Source organism: Rhinopithecus bieti, unplaced genomic scaffold (genome assembly GCF_001698545.2).
Source record: "Rhinopithecus bieti isolate Rb0 unplaced genomic scaffold, ASM169854v2 scaffold_9690, whole genome shotgun sequence".
In the NCBI taxonomy this organism is placed as follows: Eukaryota; Metazoa; Chordata; class Mammalia; order Primates; family Cercopithecidae; genus Rhinopithecus; species Rhinopithecus bieti.
Window position 1 is genome coordinate 917,301 of NW_016806622.1, and position 23,310 is coordinate 940,610.

At 34.1% G+C, this 23,310-nt stretch overlaps 1 protein-coding gene across 1 annotated transcript in view; it reads left to right on the forward strand.

Moving 5' to 3' along the window:
- Positions 1-23,310, forward strand: part of TACR3 (tachykinin receptor 3) — a 117,020-nt gene that overhangs the window by 46,058 nt on the left and 47,652 nt on the right. Inside the window, exons 2-3 of the mRNA XM_017877096.1 lie at positions 5,869-6,057; positions 7,919-8,069. Of these exons, the coding sequence (XP_017732585.1) occupies positions 5,869-6,057; positions 7,919-8,069 (340 nt within the window). The remainder of the gene's footprint in view (positions 1-5,868; positions 6,058-7,918; positions 8,070-23,310) is intronic.

The window sequence follows — 23,310 nt, forward strand, 5'->3', positions numbered from 1 at the left end:
AAAAAAAAAAAAAAAGAAATGAAATAAAAACAAACAAACAAAAAAAAAGAAAAATAGTAAGTGGTAATGCAAAGTGGTCTGGTATTAGAGTGGAAAGGAAAACTGTTAAGAGGTGGCTTTAAAACTATTAGCTTTCAATAGATGCTTCTGAGAATTTCAGCTTCTATAAAAGGTAATAAAAAGTGACTTTAAAACATGTTTAGGTGATATGCTAATATGAAGAGTAAAGAATCAGCTCTTAGCTGTTACTTATGAAATAATCCTACTAAGGTGATTCTAATGTCTTTAAGAATCTGGTGAAGGAAGAATGGTGATGAGCAACTCAGCAAAAAACCTTGGAAAAGCTGATGTGATCACATAAAATATTTTTTAAAGGAATAAAGTACTGACAATTATTTGGGTGAAATTATATCTCAGATCTGACTATTTCTTCTCAAGGTCCAGAAAATGTTTGTTCAGGTGAGCCTAAGTATCCATTCTCTCCATGCAAATTATTTTTGCTGAAGAAAGTTATGGCATAGAAAATATTGGTGCCCAAACGAATTCCAAATCAAAAATTTCACATAAGTTTTTACCAGAGCCTGGCAATTCTCCCTATTTCATTGGTCAACTAAGTGTCCCTTTCTACAACAGTATTTTGGTATTTCTTTACTTTCCTCAAACCATTCATTTAATTCAGCCTCCAGTGTAACGCCCTATTCTAAGCAGCAATTATCTCTGACCCAAATCAGAACATACGTTAGATAACTTACTTCCCTGCTTCATATATATATATATATATGTTTTATTTTTTATGAGACAGAGTCTTGATCTGTCACTCAGGCTGAAGGGCAATGATGTGATCTCTGCTCACTACAGCCTCCACCTCCCAGGTTCAAGTGATGCTCATACCTCAACGTCTTGAGTAGCTGGGATTACAGGCATGTGCCACCACACCAGGTTAATTTTTGTATTTCTAGTAGAGATGAGGTTTCTCCATGTTGGCCAGGCTGGTCTCAAACTCCTGGCCTCAAGTTATGCGCCTGCCTTGGGCTCCCAAAGTGCTGGGGTTACAGGTGTGAGCCACCGTGCCCAATCTTTGCTTCCATTCTTTTCCTCTTTCAGTCTCCAGATTGAAGCTCGAATCTCTTTTCTGGAGGAAATCTGATTATTCTACTTCTCTGATAAAATTGCCTCAATTATATCCCACAGGAAAGAAAAAAAAAAATCTACCACCTGTACTATAACTTCATCTTAAACCACCTTCCCTCTTTACTTTCTGTGTATCAATTGCAGTATCCTGTAATTACTAAAGAATATAAATATTCATATTCTTTAGTAAAATAGAGGCAATAGTATTATTCTAGTGGTTGGATTATTATGGCTATTAAGTATATATGATGTATGTAACCCTATTACATACATTATGTACCCTAGTTATGGTTAACAATCAATAATCAATGCTTCTCCCACCTGTACCCACTATCTTAGTTTGTTATGGCTGCTATAACAATGCATCACACATTTGGGTGCCTTTAAATAACAGTAATTTGTAGTCTTATTATTCTGGAAGCTGGAAGTTTGAAATCAGTGCTCCATGATATATGCTCCCTCAAGAACCTGTATGGGACTCTTTCCTTTTCTTAACCTAGCTTCTGGTGATTTGCTGGCCATCTTTGCTGTTTCTTGGCTTGTTGATGCCTCATTTCAATATTCTGTCTTCACATAACATTCTCCCTATATATCTGTTTCCAAATTTTCCCTTTAAACAAGGACACTAGTCATATTGGGTTAGAGACCACCCTAATGACTTGATTTAAGCCCAATTACCTATGTAAAGACTCTGTTTCCAAATAAGGTCTGTGATACTGGGTGTTGGGTCCTCAATATATCTTTTTTGGAGGGTCACAATTCAAACCATAAAAACCCACCATCAGGCTGGGGTGGTGGCTCACGCCTGTAATCCCAGAACTTGGGAGGCCGAGGCAGGCGGATCACTTGAGGTCAGGAATTTGAGACCAGCCTGACCAATATGGTGAAACCCCATCTCTACTAAAAATGCAAAAACAAGCCGGGCATGGTGGTGGGCACCTGTAGTCCCAGCTACTCAGGAGGCTGAGACAATAGAATTGCTTGAACCTGGGAGGCGGAGGTTGCCGTGAGCCAAGATTGTGCCACTGCAATTACAGCCTGTGTGACAGAGCGAGACTCAGTCTCAAAAAAATAAAATAACATAACATAACATAAAATAAAATAATTTTAAAAACCACCATCAACACAGGAGTTTTTCACTTGCTGTTCATTCTCCCAGAAGTCTTTGCAACCTTCACTCTTCTGCCACCTTGCCTGGTTATCCTTCCAAGTTTCAACCTAGAATGACTTTTCTTAGGGAAAATTGAAGTACAATCTAAATGTATTTTTCTCAGTTCATGTATACAGTTGGCCTTACCTTCGTAACAGTTGTCACATCTGTAATTTACATTTACTGGTGAGATTATTTGATTAATATTTGTCTGCTTCACAAATGGTACGGATTTCACAATTTGGGAAGTATTTTTCTACCTCACAGAAAACCGTTTTTGCCCAGTGTTGGATCACTAGCATTTGGAATACGATAGTAGGCATTCAATAAATGTTTTATTGAATAAATGAATCATGGATCAGATCAGCTATGACAAAAAGGTATGCTAGAAGTTTCAGTATCTCTACTATCACTAACATGTTTATGAGAACATAAATTGATTATTTCCATATAATTCAAATAACACAATATTCTACCTGTTAGAAATTAATTTCTAACAGGTACAAATTATTTCAGAAAATAATTTCTCTAGCATTAGACTAATTAAACTAGCCAGAAGCATCAATGTGCTTTGCAGTTTACTTTGAATTATCTGTGCTACAGGAGTTGGACAGGGCTTTAAGCCTGCTTGTGTTATTCCACTTCTCCTTTTAGTCTCAAAAACTCAACTATCTAAATATCTAAATCGCAATCATTAGATGCCAGAGCAAGCAACAAAGCAAAAGATTATAATGAGGTTTGAGGGATATTCAGTTCAGTACAACAAATTTATTGACAAGTGCTTGGCTTTGAAACACCAATACAGAAATAATTCCTATATTGAGATAAATGCTATGTGAGTTATAATCAACATGAGCAGGAACATAAATGCCCACATACAATTTCTTTATATATTTTACTTTTGTTTTAATGTTACACATAAAGACTTTGAGATTCAAAAATGCAAAATGGCAAAATTCTACTTCTGATTCTTTGATAGGTATCTCTAACACACACACATATGTAATATATAAGTATCTAACACATATATATTGTGGAGGAGAAATATATATATTTCTCTTCTAAAATAAATGGTCATATTTATTTCTCTACTAAAATAAATGGTTATATTCAAAAGCTATAATCTGTATCTATATTGTCTCTGAAGACTGGCATAATTGGCTTAAAATTCTAGCTCTTTCTCTTATTATCTGGATCCTTATGAGCAATTCCCATAATCTTTTAAGTCAGTTTTCTTTTCTGTAAAATAGAGGTAATAGTATTATTCTAGTGGTTGGATTATTATGACTATTAAGTATATATGATGTATGTAACCTTATTACATACATTATGTACCCTAGTTATGGTTAACAATCAATGATTTTTTTATTATTATCTTCACCAACATAAGCATGAGAGATGAATTTTAAAGTCTACTATTTGAAACATATGCATTTTTTTCTTTGTAGAGTTCACATTGTTTTCCTAAACTTAGATACTTTTTTATCACTATTTTTTCTTTTCTCTTTCTGTAAGCTTCTCTTTCTGTAAGCTTTATTGAGGTATATTTGATATACAAAAAATGCACATATTTAATGTATACATTTTGATGAGTTTGGACAAATGTGATATCACCACAATCAAGGCACTAAACATATCAATCACCTCGAAAAATGTCCTTGTATTCTTATGTGTGTGTATTTGTTGTGTGTGTGTGTGTTAAGAACACTTAACATGAGATCTATCCTTTTAACATAATCAAGTTCATTATATTTTATTGTTAACTATAGATACTATGTTATACAGCAGACATCTAGAACTTCTTTATCTTGCATTATTAAAATTTTATACCCACTGAGCCCCCAGCAATCATCATCTGTTCTACACTTTCATAAGTTTCACTCTTTTAGGTACTACATATATTTGGAATTATGCAGTGAATTAAGCCAGTCACAAAAGGACAAATATGATTATTTTTTAAACCTAAGTTTCATGTTTACCTAATAGTTGTTATACATAATGAATTAAGACTATTTTCTTTACGTATATAATGACTATAGTTAGTATTATTTTTAATACAGTAACTGTTTTATTAAAATACAGAAATCTAATTTGTTTGGTACATATTATTTTTGCCTCTGAACATTAGCTAGAATTTGGCAATTAGCCATGCTATCTCCAGTTCAAAATTGGAAGTTGCTTCTTTCAGCTATATTGTTACTACCTGTACTAAGTTAATAAAACATGACTTTACTTACCATATTTACAGAATTCCTAACTTCCCCAAGAAGTTGCCCTCCAAAAGTCATGTTTAAGTGTGCTTTAAGTATACTTTTTAGAGACTCAAATATATTTTTCCGTTACAACAGTATTATATGTAGTTACACAGATAGGCACCATGAAGACGTTCATGATGCAGTATGAATTCATTATGAGGTATAACAGGAAGGCATAACCTCAATCAAACTTGATTTATTAATCCCGGATATTCTGAACTTGTCTCTTGCTGCTCTTAAATGGGTTTGTGGATCATATCTCTTATAGGAGTTTCTCATCTTTGTCAAGTATGTGGTATAATCCATATTATTTCTCCAGAATTATATTTTTTAAAGTTAAACATACAGAGGAGACATGAAGGTTTTGAGCTGTGAAACCAGTATTTGTAAGCACTTGTTAAGTGCCTTTCCAAATGCCATTCAACAGACATTTATGAATTCTAATGTGTTAGGCACAACACCAAATCATTAATATCTTTCACTTACATCAGAGGTCCCCAGTTCCCTGGGTCAGGGACCAGTACCAGTTCCTGGCCCGTTAGGAACCAGGCTGCACAGCAGGAGGTGAGTGGTGGCTGGTGAGCTAGGGAGCTTCATCTATATTTACTGCCATTCCCCAGTGTTCACCTTACTGCCTGAGCTCTGCCTCCTGTCAGGTCAGCGGCACTAGATTCTCATAGAAAGCGAACCCTATTATGAACTGTACGTGCAAAGGATCTAAATTGAGTGTTCCTTATGAGAACTTAATGTCTGATGACCTGTCACTGTCTCCCATCAACCCCAGATGGGACCGTCTAGTTGCAGGAAAACAAGCTTAGGGCTCCCACTGATTCTACATTATGGTGAGTTGTATAATTATTTTATTATGTATTATAATGGAATCACAACAGAAATAAAGTGTGCAATAAATGTAATGCCCTTGAATCATCCCCAAACCATCGCTCCTTCACCCACTGCCAGTTCATGGAAAAAACTATGTTCCATAAAACCAATCCTTGGTACCAAAAAGGCTGGGCACCACTGACTTGTATCTGTTGATCCTCACTTTACCTCAAGAGATGGGTGTTCTTATTTCGATTTTAAAAATAATAAAGCTGAGGTTCAAAAAGTTTAAACAAGTGTCAGAATAGAATTTGAACCTAGATCTGCCTGATTCCTAGACTATGCCATGATTACCATTCTATGCTGCCTCTACTTAAGCAGTCCTTACCAACTGGTTTCCCAAAAGAGCAATGACTGTAACTATTGAAACACCTTTGAAATACCTTTGAAACTCCGTTTCAAACTGTTACAAAGAAAACCAACAAAATGGTTTTGTTTGTTTTTATATAGGTATATGGCTATTATTGATCCCCTGAAACCCAGACTGTCTGCCACAGCAACCAAGATTGTCATTGGAAGTATTTGGATTCTAGCATTTCTGCTTGCCTTCCCTCAATGTCTTTATTCCAAAACCAAAGTCATGCCCGGCCGTACTCTCTGCTTTGTGCAATGGCCAGAAGGTCCCAAACAACATTTCACGTAAGTTAATTCTCTATTATGATTTTCAATTCAGTTTATCAATCACTTAGGAAACTACAGATTAGAAGCAACAATTAAACAAATAAGACAGACATTTCCCCCAGGGTTCATACATTATTTGGAAAAGGAAATATATAAAAATACTGTAATATAGTATTATTTGTATGTGGTCAATAAGTTTGTGTAAGTTACTAAGGTTTTTCATTAGAAATATGAGGATGTCTATGTGGGATGGTACTGGAGAGTTTCCTGATGGAAGTGATAAAAGATAAAAGCAATGTGCAAAGAAAAGCATTGTGTTATTGATTGAGAAATGAGTGAGAAGAAAGAAATCAAAGCCCAAATGTGTTGATTGCTCTTTTAGGGAGCTTAGTTGAATGGAAGGAGCACTCTAGTAAGTTATCTAATTTTATTTTGGTTTGATTTGGTTTATGTTCTTTTGCTTACAAGCAAAAGCATTAAAACCCTCAACACTAGATTGAAAAGGAAATATTAATATTATAATATATGCTAAAGTTTGGTTCATATTTTATACCCACCTCAAATCAAGCAAAAAGGAATAGTAATGTAATTGTGTAATTGTTTGCATTTTATTTTTAAATTACAGTCATTTAAATTTTATTTCAATAAAATGCTTATTTTCTATTTTACTCATCAATTTGTCCCTTTAAAATAGCAAATGGTGCAAATAATGGTTGTCTTTTAAAGCAGTCATTTTATCTACCTTTGCTCTACCCAAAGTTCAGATTTTTGAACAAAAATATTAAGAAGCACTTATTTAAGGAAAATCAGGCAGTGCATATTAAACTGAGTACTATATGCTACTCATTATTATTAATACATCTTAATTGTATGATAATGTTATCATCTGCAAATTATTTGTTGACTGAATTACTTCCTCATTGACTTTAAATCAATACTTAGTAATCTACTGAGAAACGGAAAGACAAGGATATTTAAGATTCACTTTACAAAGAAAAACCACTGGTATGGAGAAGACTGTTATAACAAACTTCTAAATTACTTTAAAGCTTTCCAAGACAGTGAAATCCACACAAAAGATTGTAAAATTCTATTTGGGCTATTGTAATATGGCTTACTCTCCTTTTCGTCTCTAATTGAATTGAATTTTATAATTTTGATTGAAAGCTACTAAATACCAGAATTTAATTTGATAATTTATAGCAGCATACTTCTGGTTTGACTACTATGTCAACATGTTTTGTTTTGTTTTGTTTTGTTTTGTTTTGTTTTGTTTTTACCAAGTTAATAATGCAATCAAATGGACCGTGGCTCTGGAAAATTGCATGTAAATGTCTTTACCTGATTTTTAAAAATTGTAGTAACTTGTGGATTCATTATGGCTCAGAGTATCACTTAATTTTTTCCTCCCATTTGAATGAAAAACAATTTACGTATGTCTGATGTTGCAGCAATATAGAAGATAGTCCTATATAGGAGAAAATATATGCCAGTTGATTTGTTTATTCTATCCCTTCCCTTTTCCTCCAATGACACATTTAATTAGTTTAGCTAAACAATTACCAAGCAGAATACAAAGCAGTGAAAGTCGTTCATCCTCAACCTCTAGGCAAGGAGAACATGTGTTTAACTGAGCCCTTCAACCCAGCTATAGTTTTCATATACCAAGTAAAGATTGACAAACATCAACTGGCAGCATTTGAAACATAAATATAAGTGACAATAGCATGATATTTTGATGGAATTTTGAGATGAATGTATAGAAATAATGTAGAAATAACTCTTGGTAGTTTTAATTATGATTTAAAACTAAGCAAACACAGTCCCCACTATTTCATTCCAATAAGTTTTCAGCGTGTGTGTTTCTTATTTTTTGTAGTTACCACATTATCGTCATTATACTGGTGTACTGTTTCCCATTGCTCATCATGGGCATCACATACACCATTGTTGGAATTACTCTCTGGGGAGGAGAAATCCCAGGAGATACCTGTGACAAGTATCATGAGCAGCTAAAGGCCAAAAGAAAGGTACTGGTCCATGTTGTTTACCTAGCATTTGCATAGGCTATGGTACATCAGAAAGAAAAACAATCTAGTCATGGCATGTTAATACAATATGATCTGATGCTCTACTCCTATTTTTAATGTCTTTGTTTTAATTTTTTTCTTTTCTTTTTTTCTTTTGGTTTTGTATAAGTCACTGTCTACATACTACATCAGTTTGCTATATAATAGTTACTTCATTACAGAAATACTTCTTAAAAAGTATCTTTTGTAAAGTATTCTTACTCTGCTGAAATTGCTAAAATTTTACCAAATTTCACTATTCCAGTTGATTGTATTTTTGCAACTCTGTCTTTCTTTGTCATTTATTGAAAAGAATGCCTCTGATGTATTCTATAATCTACTCAAAGCTTCTTTTATTCCAGGAATGACATCTCTTCTAGAAAGTCCAATAATTTTCTAGTAGATATCTAACTTTCCTCCATCCCCTCTTGTCTCTCTTTATTTCTCTCGCTTTCTCTGTGTGTTCTTTCTCCTGATAAGACATTTTATATAGATGTATGATTAAAGGATAAGGATTGTATTAATACTATTCTACAATTTATTGAGTGACATGAAAAGGTTGTTTCTAATTTACATGAAACAAAACATCTCTAAAATATTATGTCTATATTTTACTATGATTATTTTATTAATATTTTTTCTACTACCATTATGCAACTAAATAAGTTAGATTTTTCATAAATTTGTGGAGTTAAAAGGAAACACATTCCATCCTTTTCTCCACAGTTGGTGTGTACCTAATGCATCTTGGAGAGATTTTTATCAAAGATAAATGAGTCCTACTGATTATGCCAATCATTATTATTTGTTCCATTTATGACTAATTTATTTACATAGTACTACTAGCAACACATGAACATTTCCTTTAAAAAACACTCAACAATCTTAAAACACTTAGCTACAAAACTCACTTAACAATGATCAATCAGGTTTTAAAAATGCAATGTACAAAATGGATTGCATTTTAATAGTGTGTTTTCTCTGATATTGACAAATAATACTAGACCATATTTATGTTTGGTTAACATTTACAATGATTTCTAGTATTTGAAAACAAAAAGTACGAATGAGCTTTTCCAGATCAATTTACTCATTTCAGGTTGTACAAAAGTGTATCTACTATGTATGCAATTCAATTTTATTTTCTTTCAAAAGCTTTTCTTAAAATAATGTGCATGAACAACCAAATGGCCTCTGGCACCTACAAAGGAATCCTAAAGTGAGGAGAGTTTCAAAAACATGGCCCTCTTACATGAACAGTATCTCTTTCCCCTTTGTAATTTCAACCTGCCTTATATAACATCTTGCTCACATTGAAAGATACTCTCTTCTTGGGATAATTTCTTAGAGCTATATCTTAGGTATCATCACAGTAAATAACTGGTGTTATGTTCTGGGTATTTCAGAATAATTTCTCTATAGTGCCTGCTTAGTTTCTGTCTTTTATTTCTTTCATATTAGTTCAGATTTTTTTAAACATTTCACTATGCACTCCTAAACAAATTAAAATAAACCCAGTAATTGTAGATTATAGTTTTTTTCATATGCATGTAATGTTTTCTAGAAAGAGATAAAATTTAATCTGAGTGTTTCTTTCATTTTGAATTCAGTGTCCCAGAGGGAACACAAAGGAAGATGGATTTTTTTTTAATTTTGTCTCTATATAAATGGTGAGAGTAAGGCAAAACATTTCCTTTTGATTTCATTACTCCACAATTTCAAAGTAGAAATACTAATTCAGACTGGGAGTGTAACTCTTCTAGAATATTTCAAAAAAGTAAGACATTTTAAAGTTCCAGTATATATGTCTTCCTCTTGGTTTGTATTCTAGGCTAAAATAATATGAAATGGCCCTTTATGTCATGGACTTCTCAAATAAATCTCTTTGTCCTTGGATTTCTTTTACAGTCAGTTATTGGTATGACCATTGATATCTAGGCACTAATACATATATTGCTGAAAATAATAAAATTTTAAAATATAGCTGGCTCTTCTCTTAATTTTTTTCTTTTTATCTAAAATCAAAATATTGGTCTGGAATTGTTTAGAATACAGCTATTACTTATTTTGGATTCATATGATTACTTAAAACACAGACGTTTTACCCTGGATGGGCCGTTTATTCATATGTAGTCTCCTAGAGAATATACCTTTGATATTACAGATTGGACATGAGACATTAAAAAAAAGGCTCATGGCTACATGAGTGCAAACTAATCATGACTATTGGGAAAAACCATTCTATACACTACTCTGAGCCAGACTCTTAATTATAAAAGACTACACAGGATGGAGCAGGATGGTCACATAGAAGCCTCCACTGATCATCACTCCAGAAGGACACCAATGTAACAACTATCTACACACACACAAAATAATCATTTCATAAGAACCAAAAATCATGAGAGCTCTCACAGTGTCTGATTTTAACATCATATAGCTGAAAGAGACACTGAAGAGTGTAGTAAAGACAGTCTTGAATTGCCAGTGACACCCCCATCCCATCCCCAGCAGCAGCCATGTGGCATGGAGAGAGAATCTGTGCCCTTGGGAGAGAGAGCACACAACAATTGTTAGACATTGCTTGGAATTCAGTGCTGCCGTGTCACAGGAGAAAGCAAAACTGATCTGAATCTAGCTGATGCCTGTGCATAGAGGGAATATTTAATCCAGCCCTAGCCAGACAGGAGTCACCCATCCCATGGGTCAGAAGTTGAGATCCTCCACGCCTCACCACTGTGGGCTAAAGTCCTCTGGGGCTCCAAATAAACTTTAAATGCAGTATAGGCCACCAAGACTGCAACTCCTACGTGAGTCATAGTGCTGTGCTGGACTCACAACCAGTGGACTTGGGTGGTGCACAACCTACTGAGACATCAGTGGGGCTGACTAAGAGAGTGCACGTACCACCTCCCCACAATCCCAGGCAGCAGGGCTCATGGGTTCAAAAGGGACTGGCTCCTTCCACTTGGGAAAGGAGATGAAAGAGTAAAGAAGACTTCGTTTTGCATCTTGGATACTAGCTCAGCCACAATAAGATAGGGCACCAGTCAGAGTTATGAGGATCCCTTTCCAGATTCTAGGTCCAGCATGACATTTCTAGACACAACCTGGACTAGAAGGGAACTCACTGCCATCAAGGGAAGGACCCAGTCACAGCAAGACCCATCACTGACTGACTAAAAAGCCTTTGGGAGCTTGAATAACCAGTGGCAATACCCAGGTAGTACACCATGGGGCTTGGGTGAACCTGAGAATTGCTAGCTTCAAGTGAGACTCAGCACATTCCTAGCTGTGGTGGCTACAGTGAAAAACACCCTCTGCTTGAGAAAAGCTAAGGGAAAAGTAAAGGGGACTTTGTTAAGTCCATGTTAAGTAACAGCTTTGTTAAGTCCATGTTAAGTAACAGCTCAGCCACAAGGAGGTAGAGTACAAAGTGGGCTCTTAGGGTCTCCGATTACAGACCTTGACACTTGGACAACATTTTTGGACCTACCTGGACCAGACAGAAGCCCACTGCTCTGAAGGGTGAATCCCAGGCCAGACAGCATTCACCACAAGCTGACTTAAAACACCCTGGGCCTTAAGTGAACATAGGTGGTAGTCTGGCAGTACTCCCTTGGGCCTGTGGCAGTCGTGGCCACAGGAAGGGTCCTCTGCCTTTGAAATGAAGAGGGAACAAGGGAAACAACTGATTCTTGTGGTTTGAATGTCAGCTCACCCACAGTACAATAGAACACAATATAAACTTCTCAGATTTTTTACTCTAGTCCCTGACTCCCAGATAGCACCTCTAGACCCACCTAGGAGGAACTCTGGACCCACCAGAACACCTCTGGATCTACCTGGGAGAACTTACCACCCTGAAGGGAAAGACACAAGCCTGGCTGGCTTCGACACCTGCTCATTGTAGTATGCCAGCCTACAAGCATAGATGGTAGCCAGGTGGTGATTAAAACAGGCTTTGGGTGAACCCCAGTGCTGTGTTTGCTTAATGTGTGACCCAGTGCAGTTCCAGTGGTGGTGACCACAGGCTGCTCGTGTCACCCCAACCAGCTCCAGGTGGCTCAGAACCGGAAAGGGGACTATATTTGGAAGAAAGTGAAGGAAGAGAACAAGAGTCTCTGTCTAGAAATCCAGAGAATTCCTCTGGATCTTATCCAAGACCAACAAGGCAGTATCTCCGTGAGTCTGCAAGAACCACAGCCCTACTAGGTATGTGGCACACCCTAATGCAGATATGACCTAGATCACAACCCCCAAGTCTTTTTGAATATCTAGAAATCCTTCCCAAGAAAGATGGGTCCAAATGGGGCTAGACTGCAAAGACTACAATAAATTACAAACTCTTCAATGCCCAGACACAGACAAACATATGTGACCATCAGGACCATCCAGGAAACATGACCTCATGCAATGAACTAAACAAGGCACCAACAACCAATTCTGGAGAAACAAAGATATATGACCTTTCAGACAGAGAATTCCAAACTGCAGTTTTAAGGAAACTCAAAGAAATTCAAGAGAGCACAAAGAAGGAATTCAGAATTCTATCAAATAAATTTAACAAAGAGATTGAAATAATTAAAAAGAATCAAGAAAAGTTGCTGGAGTTGAAAAATATAATTTATATACTAAGGAATGCATTAGTCTTTTAATAGCAGAATTGATCAAACAGAAGAAAGAATTAGTGACCTTGAAGGCAGGCTATTTGAAAATGTACAGTAAGAGAAAACAAAAGAAAAACAAGGCCTGGCACAGTGGCTCAAGCCTGTAATCCGAGAACTTTGGGAGGCCAAGGTGGGCAGATCATGAGGTCAGGAGATTGAGACCATCCTGGCTAACATGGTGAAACCCCATCTCTACTAAAAATACAAAAAATTAGCTGGGAGTGGGTGGCGGGTGCCTGTAGTCCCAGCTACTCAGGAGGCTGAGGCAGGAGAATGGCATGAACCCAGGAGGCGGAGGTAGCAGTGAGCAGAGATGGCCCCACTGCACTCTAGCCTGGGTGACAGAGCAAGACTCTGTCTCAAAAGAAAAAAAGAAAAAGAAAGAAAGAAAGAGAAAGAAAGAAAGAAAGAAAGAAAGAAAAGAAAGAAGAAAGAAAAGAAAAAAGAAAGAAAGAAAGAAAGAAAGAAAGAAGAAAGAGAAAGAAAGAAAGAAAGAAAGAAAGAAAGAAAGAAAGAAAGAAAGAAAGAAAGAAAGAAGGAAGGAAGGAAGGAAGGAAGGAAGAAGGGAAGGAAGAAGGAAGGAAGGAAGGAAGGAAGGAAGAAAAAATAATGAAGCATACCCACAGCTTCTAGAAAATAGCCTCAAAGGGGCTATGTAATTTATACAAAAATCAAATCTAAACTATGAAACTACTACACAAAAACATTGGGTAAATGATCCAGGACATTGAGCAAGGCAAAAAGTTCTTGAGTAATACCCCACAAGCACAGGCAACCAAAACCAAAATAGACAAAAGGAGATCACATCAAGTTAAAAAGCTTCTGTGCAGCAAAGGAAGCAATCAGCAAAGTGAAGAGATAACCCACAGAATGGGAGAAAATATTTGCAATCTCTCCATCTGACAGAGTTAATAACCAGAATACATCAGTAACTCAAACAACTCTGTAGGAAAAAAAAATCTAATATTCCAATTAAAATTGGGCAAAGGATCTGAATAGACATTTCTCAAAAGAAGACATACGAATGGCAAACAAGCATAGAAAAGATGCTCCACGTCACTGATCATCAAAGAAATGCAGTTCCAAACTACAATGAGATATCATTTTACCCCAACTAAAATGGCTTTATTCAAAAGTCAGGCAATCACAAATCCTGGCAAGGATGTGGAGAAAAGGGAACTCTTATACTGTTGATGAGAATGTAAATTAACACAAACACTATGGAGAACAGTTTGGAGGTTTCTCAAATAAAAATAGAAATAGCACTATCATATGATCCAGCAATCCCACTCCTAGGTACATAACCAAAAGGAAGGAAATCAGCATGTCAAAGAGACATATCCATTGCCATGTTTATTGCAACATTATTCACAATAGCCAAGACTTAGAAGCAACCTAAATGTCCATCAACAGACGAATGGATAAACAAAATGTGGTACATATACACAATGGAGTACTTTTCAGCCATAAAAGAATGAGATTCTTTCACTTGTAACAACGTGGATGGAACTGGAGATCATTATGTTAAGTGAAATAAACCAGGCACAGAAAGATGAAGTTTGTATGGTCTCACTTATGTGTGGGAGCTAGAAATGAAAATAATTGAGCTTATGGAGCTAGAGAGTAGAAGGAAGGTTCCAGAGGTTGGAAGCATAGTGGGAAAGTAGGAGTGAAGTGAGGAGTGTTATTGGGTGCAAAAATATAGTTCAAAGAATGAATAAGTTCCCATATTATATAGCACAACAGAATGACTACAGTCATCAATAATTTAATCGTATATTTAAAATTACTAAAAGAGTATCATTCAATTGTAATATAAAGGATAAATGCTTGAAGTGATGGATACCCCATCCTGATGTGATTATTATACGTTGCATGCCTGTATCAAAATATCTCATGTAACTCATAAATGCATACATCTACTATGTACCCACACAAATAAATAAAAAATAATGAAAGACTAGCAGATGCTGATTGAACTCCCAATTACTCACGTACAAGAATACATAAGAGCTGAAAAAATTTTAGGCTAGTCACGAGCAGACCTTTATAAATATTGAAGAGCATTGCTTCCATTTTTCTTTCTCCCACTATTTTTAGGAATTGTGGTCAATTTCAAACCTTGTGAATTATATTCTTTGAAGTATAGCCAGTTGAAATATTTCACTTTTTTATGTTATATAGAACCTAGCATATTTAAACTTTGAAGTAATATGAAATTTTTAGATAATTTTGGATTAACTGCTCCCACTCAATTTTTATTATGCCCTGCCTAACTAGCAACAGTTTAAAATAACGACACTGGTTTTAACTAGCACTAGGTAAAAAGATTAAATATTACCCTTGAGAAATAAGTTAATACTTTTAAAAATATTTCCTCACCATTAAAATTAGAGTGTTGAACCTCCTAAATGTAGCTGAGTATTTAACTTAAGAATCCCTATACTTTAAAGAAAAGTAGATTCAACAAATTTCAAAATATAGCATATTTTGAAAGCCTAGGCTGTTTAGTTCAATTTTTTCAATGATAATTGGTTACTAATCTTGTCAAAGCTCTCCTTCAAGAAATGTGTACTAGTCAAAACATTACTATGATATTCAAGTTGGAAATTGAAATTACAATACTTCTATAAATTGTAAGAGAGAATGCTTTCTTAACATTATCCTGTTTGCTGAGAAAGTTATATTAATGCTTACATTTCAATTTGAGAATAATTTAGTATCTAGAAAAGGAAACTGATCCTTGTCAACTTTATTCTACTTATTAGTAGGTAGTCAAAGATTTTGACTACCTTTTAAAACATTGGCTAAAATGCCATGTATGAAAATCATTATTGAAACTACCTGTTTAAAATTATAACAATTATACAGCAAAATTTGAAACTTTATGTCTTTACTTAATACACCATACATTGGTATGTGAAAAGTTGAATTTTAAATATCTAGTGTTCAACTCACAAACTGACTTAAAATACACTTATAGCTTTAAAAAACTTGTAGATTGATAGATCTGATAAGAATCTAAAATTTAATGAATCCCTTGCCTTGCTCTTATTCTGTACTAAAATCAAAGACTGTGTAAGGAGGAAATGAGTAGAGGAGCTAACAGATTCATATTTAGGATATTCGGTAAAAGAAATTAAATATACTATTTAATTGTCTTAGTCTTGCCAATATCATACTGTTTCCTAAATAAGAAAACTATAGATATCTTCTCAAAGTCATTTGTAATGCTTCTTAGAGTTAGCATCTTATTTATAGCTCACTGAATCCATATGACTACAATTTGAACTCATTCACTTTGGAAACAGAAAATATTTCCTATCCATCTCTTCTACATAGTATTTTCATAAATAAAGACTACTTATGTCTTTCCATCTCAGGTTGGAAGAAAATGTAGTCACATTCTCCTATAAATAATTTTAAAATCCTTGGCAATGACAAAATACATCCCAAAATATATGTGTGAGGGAAACAAATGAATCCCTACTGGCATCTTTGAGTAACTATCTATAACATTGGCCTTATACAACATAAATGCTACAAGACCAATGATTAATTAGCAAGATGGAAAGAGAATAAATTATACTAATCAACAGTTATATGAATTGGACATAAAACATAATATTTAAATGATTACAATTATAAAATGCATCAATAAGAAAAAAGAAGTGGTGTCTATATAGGGAATGGAAACAATGTGAATAGTTATACTATATCAGATCCACCTTCATTCATCAAAGATAATTTATTACAAATTCCTACTGTGGAAATGGAATAGACAAAGTTCATCTGAATTCAGGAAAGATGTTTTCTAGTCTTCTGTTAGCATTGTGAATCAGGTAAAGAAAAATGAACTGGTTTCAAGTTGCATTAGTATTGGTTCAATGCCAAACCTCTGCATGGGTTGATAAAGAGAATTGTCTCCACCTGAAGGAAAGTTTCTAAGAACATGCTGCAAAGCTTTGCCCTCAGTACTAGTATGTTCAAATTTGATCAATAACAAAAATATCAATTCTTGGTCATGAAAGTAATTCTGTAGATACAGACAGACTATTAAATGACTGAATTAGGAACTAGCAAAGCCAAGAGCTCCGTGCCATGTGCATGACAGGTTGTGCATGCAGTGCCTTGGCCCCACAGCTAACTAGAAAGAACAGGGTCTTGGATGTGAAAGATCCTTGTATTCCTGTTCTTGCCCTGTCTAGGAGTAATCTTGATCACACGTATTTAACTTTATTATGCCCTGTTTGCTGAAAATTGTGGAGGTTTAAATAAGGTTGTGTGTAGGGAACTTTTGGAATTAAAATTGTGGTTCTAGTGCCTAGCACTGTATCTTTCACACAAGAGGCATTTAGTTCATGTGGATATTTGCCTTTTCTCCTATCATTTTGTATCTTTTCCAATATAAAGAATCTCAAATCGGATGCAGAACTCATTTCCAGACATTAATGTCTGATTCTCCTTTTTTTCTTTTAATTAAGAATTTGTTCAGATGGCTATAGATTTTGTCAAGATTTATAGTCAAGATAATTACATTAAAGATAAAATCAGTTTCTAAGTGTCCTAAGGTTTTCTCTGGTTTTCTGTGCATTAATTGTAACAAGAAATATAAATGTCAAATTTCCTGTGGCTATATTCACCACAGTGACAACAACAGCAACAGCCACAGAGGAAATGGAGTCATTCTCCATTTTTCCTTCTCAGATTAAGCCTGTAAACTAAATCTCTTACTCTTGGAGAATATCCATTATAGCAAATTGAACCAAGAATTTGATAGCACATTTCCTTCTCTGTGTTTTAGTATTTACATCATATTTTATGCTATTAATCTGAACTTCTGCTTAACAGTTGTCTTCCTTAACTACCCTGCTTAGTGATCAATATAACACAATGTGTATACATTTTCACATTTTTCTAAGAGACAGCTGGCTGTGCAGTATCAGCAGTAAATGTTCAGGGTAATTGAAAAACTGCTAAAATGCTGGCTTTGTGAAGACTGGAACTTTTGTCTGACTCTTTTTCCATACCAATTTATTTATCTTTATGTACTTTATTGTAATTAAAAAAACTTGAAATTACCCATATGACTTAGACTTCCAATGTTAATACATCATGGAGGTGTTCAAGCTCATATATAATATACTTGTGATTTACCTATTTTTATGTCCCTCTCTCATTTCTACATTTTCAGGACACATTTCCACTTATTTCCATGCATCTTCCCTTAATAATTTGTCATAATAATGATTGTTATTCATATTATTATTAATCATAAAACATAATATCTCCTTTTAAAACTAATGTATTCTTTCTTTTAAAAGACATGTTATCATCTTGGTATAAAACTAACATTTTAATAGTAAGTTTTCTAGGGAAATGAAAGTCAAGAACTAGAAAAAAATTTTAAATTTCTGTTATGTATTATGAAATATCTTCCCAAAAGAGAAAATATTGTAAGAATTGTATATAGAAATCCATGATTATTTACCAATTATTTTCATTCAGATATTTTGAGAAAAGTTTTATTTTGACTAATGAATCAATGAATATCATTAGAATATATCTATCTCATATCATTCTGAAATTATATAAATATTTTAACCCAGCAGTGCATGATGAAAATGTATGCAACTGGTTCTTTAAAAGCTTTTGTTTAAAAGAAAATAGCCAAAACAAAACAAAGTCAGAAAACATCTGAAACTTCTGATGGGCTTGTATAATATTACCATATATACAATTCAACTAGTGTTTCTAACTGAAACAATGAAGCTTAAAGAAAACTAATAGCTCTTTGCTAATTCTAGTAACTTTACCCCATCTCACGGTACAACTTGCAATCAGGAGAGCCTTCTACATCTGAGTTGTACATTGATTGCCAATACCACAAGCTTTAAACCCTTTGATTAAATATTCCTCCTGCTCTCTATGTGTGGCAGTAAATGTGAAACATTTTGAAAAGCCTAGAAAAGTTTTTTTTTTTAACTTTTTTTTTTATTATTATACTTTCAGTTCTAGGGTACACGTGCATAACATGTAGGTTTGTTACATATGTATACTTGTGCCATGTTGGTGTGCTGCACCCGTTTTCTAAATTTTTTTTTGTAGTTTTCTAGTAGTACTGAAGAAGTGGAAATGGTTATTCCTTTTTAAAAAGATAAGAAAATATACACATTTAGGATGAAATATCTAAAGCGTTTCAGTGCTTGGCAATCATTTGAAAAAGTTTCTCTATGGATTATCTGTTAATACTACTCATTCTGCAAGTACAAGTTCGGGAGAGATGGAATCAGGTTCAAGCATCATGAATTTCTAGCAGGAAAATGAAACTCAGCATATGAAATCTATAACAATTGTCATCATTATCAATACTTCATGAAACATACACAGAGGCACACACACAATTGAGAATTATGTCAATTACAGATTTTATACAACCATTATATAGAGCTTTGACACATATTGTTGTACTCATCCTCACAAAACTCCTGGGAGTGAGGCCTGGTAGAAATTGTTATCCCTCATTTAACAAATCAAGAAACTGAAGCTCTGGGAAGTGAATGTTGCCCAAACTGACAGTGCAAGTAGAGTTCATTCCTGCAGAATGCAAAACAACTGTTATCTCTACTACTTTGAACTGCAAAGAATTGGTAGCTACCCTTAGGCAATCTCCTCTCTGTCTCTCTCCCTGACGATGTCTCACTCTGTCGCCAGACTGGCAATCTCTCCCCTACTGAAATTTCCTGTTTATCATTCCATTCTACATCCTGATTTACTCTAGAAAAGTGCTGTCCAATAAAAAGTTTGTCAGTGATAGAAACGTTCCGTATCTGAACTATCCAACACAGTAGCCGCTAGCTGCATATAGCTATTTAACACTTGAAGTATGGCTACCACAAAGGACTAAGTTTATTTTATTTTACTTTATTTTATTCCAGTTATGTAAGGTTAAATTTAAATAGCCACATGTAGAAGTGGCTATCATATTGGTCAGCACTGCTCTAAAAGGCATAAAACAATAAAACAAATCCAGTAGTTATTACAAAGCCAGTGTTTACTCTCATTTATTGTGATAATGTAGTACGACATGAATACAATCAGAAAGTGCCATTAATTTTAACAAACATAGAAACTCACTTGCCTTTTTGAAATTTTGTGTTGATACATAATTATTGTATATATTTTTGGGGTACATGTGATATTTTGATACATGAACAAAATGCATGGTAATCTAATCAGTTAGTACATTCATCAGCTCAAAAATTATTATACCTTTGTGTTGGGAGCATTCCAAATCTTTCTTACAGCTATTCTAAAATTTGCAATAAATTACTGTTGCATATTTTACCCTAGTCACCCTACTGTTATTAAACACTGGAATGTATTCCTTATATCTACCTGTATGTATGTATCCATTAATCAACCTCTCCTTAACCCCCCTCCATCCTACCCTTCCCAGCCTCTGGTAATCACCATTCTACTCTGTACTTCCATGAGATCAATTTTCACATAGCTCCCACATATGGGTGAGTACATGCAATATTTGTCTTTCTGTGCCTGGCTTATTTCTCTTAGCATAATGTCCTCCAGTTCCATCCATGTTGCTGTAAATGGCAGGATTTCATTCTTTTTTTATGGCTGAACAATATTCTCTTGTAGATATACCACATTTTATTTAGTATTTGATATTTCCTTTTTATAATTGACAATAATATTTTGTTAAAAAAGCAACATTTTTTCTATTTTATTCATTTTAATTGACAAATAATTGTATTCTCCATTCCTTTTTAAAATAGACAAATAATAATTTTATACACTTATGAGGTACAATGTGATTATATATGTATTTACGTATATAAATATGTATATCCAGATTTTAGGATGATTGAATCAAGCTAATTAACATATCCATCACCTCACATATTTATCATTTTTTGTTGTGAGAACATTTGAAATTTATTCTTTTAGCAATTTCAAAATACATAATATAGTCATCATGCTGTTCAGTAGACCTTGAAAACTTACTGTATCACCTATCTAACTGAAATTTTGTACCCTTCAGTCATCATCTCCCATTCCCTCCCAGCATCACCTCTGGTAACCACCATTCTACTCTCTGCTTCTACTAGTTTGACATTTTTAGATTACACATGTAAGTGAGATTATGAAGTATTTGTCCTTCTGTGCCTGGCTTATGTAACTTAGCATAATGTCCTTCAGTTTCATCCATGTTATTGCAATGGCAGAATTTCCTTCTTTTTAAAGGCTGAATAGTATTTCATTATGTACATATGCCACGTTTTTTATCCATTCATCCACTGATGTATACAATGGTTGATTACATACCTTGACTATTGTGAACAATGTTGCAATAAACTGGGAATTACAGATATCTTTTGATATACTGATCTCAGTTCCTTCGGGTATGTATACAGAGGTGAGATTGATGAATCATATAACACTTGTTTAATTTTTAGCTTTCTGAGTAAACTTCATACTGCTTTACACAATGGCTGTACTAATTTATATTCCCAACAACAGTGTACAAAGAAGGGTTCCCTTTTCTCCACATTCTCCCCAGTACTTATCTTCCATTTTTTAAATAGCCATTCTAACAGGTGTGAGGTAATATATCATTGAGGTTTTAATTTGAATTTCCCTCATGATTAGTAATGTTGAACATTTTTTCATATATCAAAAGAATAATCTAAAGGCATCACACTATCTTATTTTAAAATATATTACAAAACTATAGTAATCAAAATGGTATGGTACTGGAATTTTAATAAAAATACACATAGACCAATGAAACAGAACAGTGAGCCCAGAAATGAACTCACACATTTACAATCAATTGATTTTAACAAAGTTACCAAGAACATGTAATTGAAAAAAAACAGTTTCTTCAATAAATGGTGTTGGGGGACACATGCAGAAGAATAAAATTGGACCCTTATCTCATAGTATATAAAAATCAACTTAAAATGGATTAAAGACTTAAATGTAAGCCTTGAAACTATAAAACTACTAGAAGAAAAAATAGGGGAAAAGCTTTATGACATTTGTCTGAGTAATGATTTTTTGGGGTTTAGCCTCAAAGCACTGGCAACAAAAGCAAAACAAACAAGATTTCATCAGACTAAAAAGCTTCTGCACAGCAACGAAAACAATCAATAGAGCAGGGGTGTCCAATCTTTTGGATTCCCTGTGCCACATTAGAAAAAAAAGAATTGTCTTGGGCCACACATAAAATATACCAACACTAATGATAGCTGATAAGCTAAAATTTAAAAAAAAATTGCAAAAAAAAAAATCTCATAACGTTTTACAAAAATTTATGAATTTGTGTTGGGCCACATTCAAAGCCATCCTGGGCAACATGGTGGCTGTGGGCCACGGGTTGGACAAGCTTGCAATAGAGTAAAGATACAACCAATGGATTAGGAGAAAAAATTTGTAAACCATACATCTTATAAGAGGTTAGTATCCAAAATACATAAGGAATTCAAACAACTAAAGAGCAAGAAAACAAGTAACTTGATTTTAAAATGGGCAAAAGAACAGACATTTCTCAAAGTATGCAAATGGCCAACAAATATGTGAAAAAAAGCCACTCTACATCACTAATCATTAGGGAAGTGCATATTGTTCTCTGTTCTTATTACAAGGTTAGGAGTATTTCAACTGAATTTTGCCACAAGTAAGATTTCCTTTGCCAAAAAAAGCCTTTTTAAATTTCTTGCATTTCTGACATTGTACATAACACAGCATATATACATACATATCTTTGTAATATTTTATAACGGGGAAAAACATAAACCACAGGGTCAGACAGCATAGTTTGATTCTTGCATTGTCAGTTACTGGTTTACTACATCTTAATATCTCACCCTCCATTTTCTTATTTATAAAATACTAAAATAATATTTGTATTGCAATGTTTGATGAGGGTTAATCTAGATAATATATATGTCAAAGTGTCTGGTTCCTAATGTCCATAAATATGCAAATCCAATCTGCACTTACTTCGCCCTATTCATGAAACAAATATAAACCTAATTATGATTATTAATAAAAAATAATGCTTATGATAGGTCTAGAAACACAGCTAGCATTGATTGGTACTTATTATGTGCCATACACCTTATTTAGGTTTAGATAGATTAGACATTGAATCCTTATAACTGCATAAGGAAGACATCACTGTTATTTTCATTTTACAGATAAAGAAATAATTAGAACGGTTGAGTAACTTGCCTGTTTTATTTAACAATAGAGTCAGGATTTGAACCCAGAAAGTCTGATTCTAGAGAATGTGTTCTTTATCTCCATATTACACTGATTATTTCTGTACTTTACTCATGAAGGAAACAAAAAATAAGATAAAGTATTTCTTTATGTATTTAATTACTGGTACCATTGAATTATATTATTGTATTATTTACATATTCTGAGAAAAAAGGTTTTTGTATGGTAAACTAACCAAAATGTATAACATCATTTCTAAAGAGAAAATATTTTCCAATATCAGC